This window comes from Ascidiella aspersa, chromosome 2 (genome assembly GCF_963924565.1).
Source record: "Ascidiella aspersa chromosome 2, kaAscAspe10.2, whole genome shotgun sequence".
Taxonomy (NCBI): domain Eukaryota; kingdom Metazoa; phylum Chordata; class Ascidiacea; order Phlebobranchia; family Ascidiidae; genus Ascidiella; species Ascidiella aspersa.
Genome location: NC_139448.1, coordinates 31,605,871 through 31,614,780, shown reverse-complemented (window position 1 = coordinate 31,614,780; position 8,910 = coordinate 31,605,871). Strand labels below are relative to the sequence as shown.

Genomic DNA, 8,910 nt, shown 5'->3' with positions numbered 1-8,910 from the left:
CCATTTGAAACTCATTGTTCATACCAGTGGTTCTCAACCTTTTATGGCTTGTGGTACCCCACAGAAATATTAAATACATTGCGACACCCCTACAAGGTTTATCCGTCAGTAATTCACTAGAATGATAAACGGAACTGGAACAACACACATCAGTTTCTCTCGACGTAGGAAGTTAAATTTGTATTTAATCCACTTTAATATTACACATAAAGTTGTAAGAGTTGAGCAAAAATCAGATTCCTTAAAATTCTCAAATATCCTTTGGCACCTTGAGCATTAGAAATGGCACCCCAGCAGGGTGCCGCGGCACCCCGGTCAACAGGGGACGTGGCGTTATTTTGCACAATGTGCGCAAAAATATGCACATTTTAAAATAGGGTTAGAGTTAGAAGTAGAGTTAGAGTTAGGGTTAGGGTTAGGGTTAGGGTTAGGGTTAGGGTTAGCTAAACTCTGTACTCTAAGTCTAACCCTAACTTACTCTAACCTAAAAATGTGCGGACATTTTGAAGGCATTTTAATATGTGCGCACATTGTGAAAAAAAGTGCGACATTTTTGAAGGCAGTTTAAAATGTGAAAAAAAGTGCGCACATTGTTGAAGACAGTTCTAAATGTGCGTACATTGTTAAAGAAAAGTACGCACTTTTATGAAGGCAGTTTGATATGTGCGCACATTTTGAAAAAAAATTGCGCACATTTTTGAAGCTATTTTAAAACGTGCGCACATTTCTTGCACATTTTTTTTTGCGCACATTGTGCAAAAAATTTTCGCATCCCTGTCTCACCCCGGTTGAGAATCACTGGTTTGTACTGACAAAGCCACTTGGCGAACATTAATTTTACTATTTCTTGTAACCTCCTTGAAGTTTTGACAAGCTGCTGATTTTGATATGTTCTCAGAAAAGAGCCACGCTAAACTGCTAATATTAAACGCCATCACCCTTAGTAGTATTTTCCTGCACTCTTTGCAAGGTGCAACGAGCCTTTTGCTTCCGTTGTTATTGCGAACTAAGCAGTTTGCTGTACAAGTTTTGAAATTACTTAATTCTCACCTCAGTCAAGTCAAATGCGAAATTTGTGTTTTTGTTCCATATTTACATGAAAATCGAACATGTTTGATAAATGATACTGTAAAGATGTAGCTTAGTTTTACTGGCATAAGGTAACACAAGTATTTTTGGGCCGTAAAATGATAGAAGGGAACGCTTAAAACAGTTAACACGTTTTTTTACTTTTATAAAATCATAAAAAACAGCATAAACTATTGTCAAAAAGTTGTATTCCAAATGTGCGTTTTAGAATAATTCATACCGTTGCGCAATTACATTTTGAATAGCTCTCCTTAAAAGCAAGCAGCCCAATCACGTTTTGGAGGCAAATATATTCTTACATATCTCTAAATCACTTAAAAAATTTGCCGCCTTAGGCAAAACTTCTTAAATTATTGCCTCACAGGGAGTCGAATCGTTTGACTTTTCCGGTTCAGGTTCGGTTCGGGTTCAAGGATTTTTTCGGAATCCGGTTCAGTTCCGGTTTCGGTTCGGAGTAATTTAAAAGTTCCGGTTCAGCTCCGGTTCGAACATCGTTATTTCAAAACCGGTTCATAAAGTTCCGGTTCAGATACAATAACATTTGCGCTAAATCTCAAAATGTGGGTCGACAAATGTAGAGAATAATGTTTAAATTGTAAGTCATTTAATCTAAGTTCCGTGACTTACTAAAAAAACACCAACTCAATATTGAAATATCTAAAAAATAAAAAATGAACGAATTTTTTATTCAATATTCATATTTTTTTCACAAAATTTCGAACATCGCGTAACTTGACTCGGTAAAATAGAAGTTGTGACGTCATGCTGGAGCGAACCGCTTTTGTTTACTGGTTCGGGTTCAGTTAAGGTTCAGGTACTTTCAAATTATTCGGTTCAGTTCCGGTTCGGCTCCTTAAAATCTTATAAAAACCGGTTCAGGTTCGGTTACGGTTCGGAAAAAATTGACCCAAAACCGGTTCATAAAGTTCCGGTTCGGTTCCGGTTCGACTCCCTGGCCTCAACCGGCTGCAGCAAACAATTATCAACTTGAACAGCAGTTGATGCTACAGCGGTTTAAGCAACTAGCTTTCAAAACTGACAGCCTAATTGCAAAACACAATTCTTTTAGGAAAACTGTAAAAACGCCAGTGTTGTAAACAAGTCATTTTTAAATGACTTAAATCCCAGTTAAGCCATTTTTGAAATAAATAAAGTCTAAGTCAAGTCTTTTCAAAAAATAACAAGTCAAGTCCTAATCAAGTCACAGCAAGCCATTCACAAACAATATAAAAATATGTTGAAATATAATGCTTTCAGGTGAAAACTTCAAATATTATCCCGATTTTATAGTAAAATGTTATATGAAAACACTGGCTTTTAACCCAAGTAAAGGATTTATTGACCATTTTTTGTTTTTCGGCTGCTTACATGTACCGGTAGCTTATTAATAAATAAATATTTTTTTTAAATTGCAACCTGTTTTACACGGGCTGTGTTTCATATAATGACGAAAACATGTCGGTAAAATTTCGAAGAGCATAGAAACTTTGACAAAAAAAAATTTTCTGTGAAAATTCTGTGATCGCATGACCGAAAGGCAATATCTCAACGGCCAAGCGAGTAAACGCATAAAAAATCCCCAGGCCTTGAGTTTGCAGCCGTCAAACCTTTCGAGATATCACAAGACAGCAAAATAGAAGAAATAGCCTTTCCCAGGAATTGTTAATTTCCCCCAAAACAAATCACGGGAAATAATGGAGGCGAGGAAATTAAGTTTCGTCAGTTGATAACGCTCTCTTGCTGTACGGTCGTATAAAAGGCCAATTAAACAACCGCAAAATACTGTTACCTGGAACACTACCTTAAGGCGCATTGGCGGCTTTGAGATTAAAGGTTTGGCGGCGTTACTGATAGGCCAAATCGCCCGAGGCTTTTTTCGTCGGATTATCGTTCGTCGAAGCGTTAATGTCAGATGACTGAAAATTTCCCCGGTTCTCTCGCGGTATTTGCTTAAATGCGAATCCTCGTCTCGTTCGGTCATTCGTAATCTAATTGGAGTGGCGACCTGAAGCTGGATTTTGCTGTGAACTGTAAGTAAACTTGTTATTTGAATATAAGGACCGCAATGTTTTTGCGGTGGAACGCCTGTACGTGTTGCGATTACCCTATAATATACATTGCCGCTGCTTTGCAAGTTAACCGATGACAACTTTGCTAAAATAAAATAAAGGAGGCGTGTTTTTCCATGCACAGCATAATTTGACTTCAGACACATTGCGCCAACCTGACGTCATATAATTAGTTACTAAGCAACGCTACGTCACAGAAATTTACCAATGGGAAAGTTTTGAAACATCGAAAGACCCTTGGCTCTCTATAGAGTTCGACCGGCCGCTAAATTCGTGAAATTATCACGATAAAATGAAATTACCCTACGTATATCATTCGTTTTATCCTCAATATCCCTTATTCGTTACTTGTCGCATTTCAGGTTCCGATCAAGAAAAATGTCGACTTTCGTCAAGCTGTTTCTGGCCGTCGTCGTCACAGCTACAATGCTGGAATTTTCGCACGCCTGTTCCTGTGCCTTCTCTCATCCGCAAGTCAGCTATTGCAGTGAAAACTCGCTGTGTAAGTTTCCAGAGAGGTGGACCTTTTATAAGCATTTAAGAACATTTGATGATATTATATTAAAACACTTGAAAACAAGCAACTACAACCATGACCTTATATTTTATTTTGATACCAAAATAGTATAATTTTTTTAATATTTTTATTTGTGTTTTGATACGTATATGGGCTTGAATCGTTAAAGCAAAAAAGGGTGCGACTAACAGATTTAGAATCACATTTTGAACATTTGATGATATTATATTAAAAACACTTGAAAACAAGCAACTACAACCATGGCCTTATATTTTATTTTGATACCAAAATAGTATAATTTTTTTAATATTTTTATTTGTGTTTTGATACGTATATGGGCTTGAATCGTTAAAGCAAAAAAGGATGTGGCTAACAGATTTAGAATCTTAGACAATAAACAAAAGTTTATAGGTATAATTGTGTCAATGTGAAATTCAAGGAGATAATTATGTCGAAACAAAATCATTACTCTATTGAAATAAAATTATGCGCCCTACATTTGAATATGATTTTTTTGATTTTTGGCATAACAGGTATATATTCACAACAATTTAAATCAAAAATTAATTTATATCAGTCTAGATCAGGGATGTCCAACCTGCGGCCCGCCTGATATTTACGTGCGGCCCACTACTTATTCTCACTTTCAGTAGCCTTTATTCAAAAAAATTGTTTGGACTATCAAAAAAACGTGTAGAACGCGCAGTTTTTGATAAATGCCTAATGTCATATATTTTCTGAGACTATAATTGAGTCTAATGCCGCATTTTAACAGCCATTGAACGCTTGTGCAACTATCATTGTTAAGCAAGATGTGTGTTTTTCTAAATGTGTTTTTGCGGACCGATTTAAGGAAATATATCAGCCCAAAGGTGTCTTACCATGGCGTGATACGGCATGTAAATTCAATTTGCGCTTTCTGACATTCACTTGCATATTTGCGCACAAGTTCACTCTCAAAGAGCGGATGTTTATAAGTTGAGTTATTTTATGACGTCACGAAATGACGTAGCTTATGACGTCACCCTTTTAATTTAATGGCTTTTGCGGCCCGTCGAAATTTCTAAAGTGGCCATTTGCGGCCCATTTTCTTAAAAGGGTGGACATCCCTGGTCTAGATTGTAGAAGGTCTTTTGGCATGAAAATAGTGTTTGAAACATGTAACATCTTATATCAACTATTTGCAGGCTTTATTGCAATAAGGCAGACCCAGGGGAGGGGAACGTGACCATGCCCCCCCGAAAAAAACGTATTTTGGTTATTTTACTTTTACGTAGATGCAAAATTATTTTGAAAGCAACGTCCCCTCTCTTTATAGAAAGCAACACCATCTAACCTTAAACTTTAACAAAATAAACTTTCTGCTGTCCCTAAGGTTACTTATTTATGACGTCACGTCACGTTTAGGCGTAACTGTGTGACGTTCACGTTTTGACTTAATTTTGTGACGTTACGTTATAGCGTAACTTTGTGACATAACGCCCGAAAAAATCATGCCCCGCTCTTAGAACAAAAATCCTGGATTCGCCTCTGAAAGCAGTTTAACTTGTTTCTTTCTCCAGCTTTTTCGTTTCAAGTCGAATCGGATTCATTCGTGGATGCACGAGGAAAGAAAGATGTTACCGTTCCTGACCCTAACAATGGCGGCCAATGGCTTGGATTTAATGTGAAGCGCCGATACAAAGTGAAAAACTTCCGGGTAAGTTTTTGTCACAGCGGTTAGGAATGCATGCGAATGAGTAAATGCGTCACCAGAATTTTTGAAGTTAACCCCTGCGAAATGAAGTTAGCAGATGCTTTTAAAATCAGGAAAAAGCACGACTTTGTTTTAGGCTACATGGGAAAATTAAATTAAGTGAGGTAAATAGTTAAATGGTGATGCAATGATTGATTTAAAAAAGCTGAAAAGGTCAAAAAAAAATAGACCCTATTTTAAAATATTAAGCACCACTTTGACAACCAATTGCCTTTCTTTTATACATGATGAATTTTCCAACTTGGAAAACTTTTTCATTTTTTAGCTCTATAGGGGAAACAATGTCGTCACACCAGGAACACCGATCAAATATATCTACTCCGCTTCCGACGGCGCCGCTTGTGGTGTGGGTCTTTATCTGAACACGTTCTACGCAGTGATAGGTAAGCAGCAGTAAATCAGACTTGTCAGAATAGTACTGGACAATATTTGATTACATTTCAGTATCTAAAATGGGTTGTGGAGTGGGTTGAAAATAAGTCCGAGTTCGACTCCATAGTTCGACGACGGTCAAAAAGTAAACCCGAGTTCCACTCCATAGTCCCGAATCCGAATCTGTTAAAATGTACGATTTCGTCGAGTCCCGAGTCCGACTCTACAGCCTGTACTTCACCCATTAACGTATAACTAAAATATGGTGGATATTCAGCAATCCACTCAAAAAGATATCATATAATTCATCCACCCACAATTTGGTAATGCGCATGAGAAAGTTGGACTCTGAAGAGTTCTACGTAGTCGAGTCCCGAGTCCGACTTGAATTCCGCAACCCAGCTAAAAAGACCCCGTGTCTTATCTTTAATTTTCATATAGGTCAATTGTTTCTTTTGGGTTCAGAATTACCATTTGCAAATGTTGTTTTGTTAAACTACGTTACTTTAGTCCTATAGTTGACAGAGGCAAATCCAGGAGGGCACGAGGCCCAGATCCTTACAATTTTTTTTGTTTGGTTAACCTAAATACCTAAATACTAATAGCGAAACATTATCGCGTTCCGTACGAATCTTATTCGATTGTATATTATGTTTTGCCTGTTTCATAGAAATATTTTCAGTCCAAAGGCACCGTGTAATATTTTCAAGTTTGCTTCGTATCCGTAGCCAATAGCTTTGTTTCTTAACTTAAACTATTTACAAAGTGCTGTCTGATTTTCAACCAACAATATTATGTCTTTACAGGTGGCTATTATAACAAGGGTCGACTCAACATTGCATCGTGTAATCACATCACTCAGTTCACAAATAATTTCTATAGGAAGATTATCATGTTCACCAATTTGATTTTTCGCTATCGAAAAGCGTGTGGGACAGAACCTGGCGATTGCGAGGCTGTGGAGTGTAGTAGATACGGCGGCGACTGTACGGTAGGCTCATGAAATAAGTTGACTTACCCGGCTACCAGACTGAACAACTAGATACATTTTATGGTGAAAATAACTGCCCAAATAGACGTTAAAAGCGACATGCTTTATTTTCAAACGTTTCGCCAAATGGTCATGCCATCATCAGTGATATCACGTCTATTTGGACCGTTATTTTCACCATTAAACTTATGAACAGATCGTATATCGTGTTCTAAAGTAGATACCTTTAGTTTTCTAACAAAATTAGAGCAAGATGTGGCTAATTCTAAATATAATATAATTTGTAAACTGCTTCTGTAGGCTAATCTAATTTACTAAAAATGCTGCTAATTAGTACTCTGCGGCCGGAACGACTTATTTGTGATTTTTATAGTCTGAATAGCATAGGATATATGCTAAACAGACATTTAGCACACAAATATTTACTGTTCAAATTCTTATGAGAATAAATTACCATTTAAATGAAGTTGATTGTGAATGGTTAAATGTTTATCTAGTTCGAATTCTAGCTTAAATTATGTTTTTTACATATTCGACAATTTTAAATTCTAATTTAGTTTTAAAAAGCTCAAATTAATCTAGTTGTTAAAGTCTGACAGCAACCCTCTTAAAAAACGTTTCGAATTTGTTGGCTTATTCTAGCCCACGTCGTCGCAATGGGCAATATGTTCTAATTTACATGCAAAATGTTTGTTTTTAAAGTACCTACACTGCATCATCTTTTAGAATTGATTTCTTAACTGTTTAAAAAAAGTTACAGTTGATAAATATACAGGTAATTTACCCTCCATTTTGGTCTTGCCTATAGTAACCGTCGGCCGTCTTTAATTTTTCAAAGAATGGTTTATCTGATATTTTTCTTTTTAAATCACCATTTTTTAAAAGTAATATAGGCTACATTGCATACTTGGCATTTAGTCGTCGACTAAACCTTTACAGCGATAACAAGGCACTTGCTTTTGTGGTTTATTCTTTCTATTTTTATTTTATATTAGGTAACCTGTAATAATGAACATTGATTTTTCAACTAAAGATCGATATCGAGTTTTTTTCTTTTCAGTTGTGATAAAAGTCCAATAGTAAGTTTTGTTGCCTTTTGCCAGCCTAATCCGTACAAGACGAGTGTTTTTTGTCATATGCTATAAAATTATTTCCTTCAGTCTTTATTACTGTTGTTTCAGACCCTAATAATTTTCTTTTTTATTTCAAGGTCCCGCGCAAGCCAAACCAGTGCTACACCAACGCCCTACCCGAGGCTCTTAAATTTGACTCCGACTTCCAGTCTATCTGCTATCGCCAGTCTTACTACAGGGGTTGCAAGTGGCTGAACGGGTTCGATGTAGTCAAACCTGTAATAGTTTTACCGGTCGGGCCAACCAAGCCGAACTAATGGACGGATGTTGCTCGTTTATTTTGTTGCATCTCTGTAGATTCGACAGTACAACAGTGTGCATCACAATCAACAGCTTTTTGCTTGTAAATAAACGCCAAACTATAAGCTGACGTTTTTTTTTTTTTAGCTAGAGCTAGAGCTAGCTAAACTCTGTACCGGTACTCTAAGTCTAACCCTAACTTACTCTAACCTAAAAATGTGCGCACATTTTTGAAGCCAGTTCAAAATGTGCGCACATTGTTAAAAAAGTGCGTACATTTTTTGCACATTTGGGCGTGCATTTTTGCGCACTTTGTGCAAAAAATGTTCGCATCGCCGTCTCACCACGGTTGAGAATCACTGGTTTGTACTGACAAAGCCACTTGGCGAATATTAATTTTACTATTTCTTGTAACCTCCTTAAAGTTTTGACAAGCTGCTGATTTTGATATGTTCTCAGAAAAGAGCCACCATGTAGCCTAATTGTGTTCTAGCAATGTTACATTCTATATCAGTGATTCCCAAACTTTTTTTCTCGCGTACCATTTTGAGCTTTTGCACAGTATTCACGTACCACCTAAGTTACAACTGACTAGAATATCTCAAACCATAACTATTTTAGCAAATAGATAAGAAAATGAGTATGTGGCTGTATTAAAGTTTAACAAATGTCATGAAGACATAAAAGCCATAAATTATACAAAATACAGCAAATAGTTTTAATGCAATGGATATTAGAGCCAG

General features: G+C 36.7%; 1 protein-coding gene across 1 annotated transcript; it reads left to right on the top strand.

Annotated features, from left to right (window-relative positions):
- Nucleotides 1-3,010: 3,010 nt before the first annotated feature.
- On the top strand, nucleotides 3,011-8,286 carry LOC146164913 (metalloproteinase inhibitor 2-like). The gene is made up of 6 exons (XM_083382774.1): nucleotides 3,011-3,119; nucleotides 3,521-3,660; nucleotides 5,238-5,374; nucleotides 5,697-5,814; nucleotides 6,610-6,794; nucleotides 8,005-8,286. Exons 2-6 carry the CDS (start codon nucleotides 3,537-3,539, stop codon nucleotides 8,182-8,184), a joined length of 744 nt encoding a protein of 247 aa, XP_083238900.1. The 5' UTR covers nucleotides 3,011-3,119; nucleotides 3,521-3,536; the 3' UTR covers nucleotides 8,185-8,286.
- Nucleotides 8,287-8,910: the final 624 nt, after the last annotated feature.

Coding starts and splice junctions, on each gene's coding strand:
- LOC146164913 (XM_083382774.1), top strand. CDS start 3,537: ATGTCGACTTTCGTCAAGCTGTTTCTGGCCGTCGTCGTCACAGCTACA. Junction 3,661..5,237: donor TTGCAGTGAAAACTCGCTGT/GTAAGTTTCCAG, acceptor TTCTTTCTCCAG/CTTTTTCGTTTCAAGTCGAA. Junction 6,795..8,004: donor GATACGGCGGCGACTGTACG/GTAGGCTCATGA, acceptor TTTTATTTCAAG/GTCCCGCGCAAGCCAAACCA.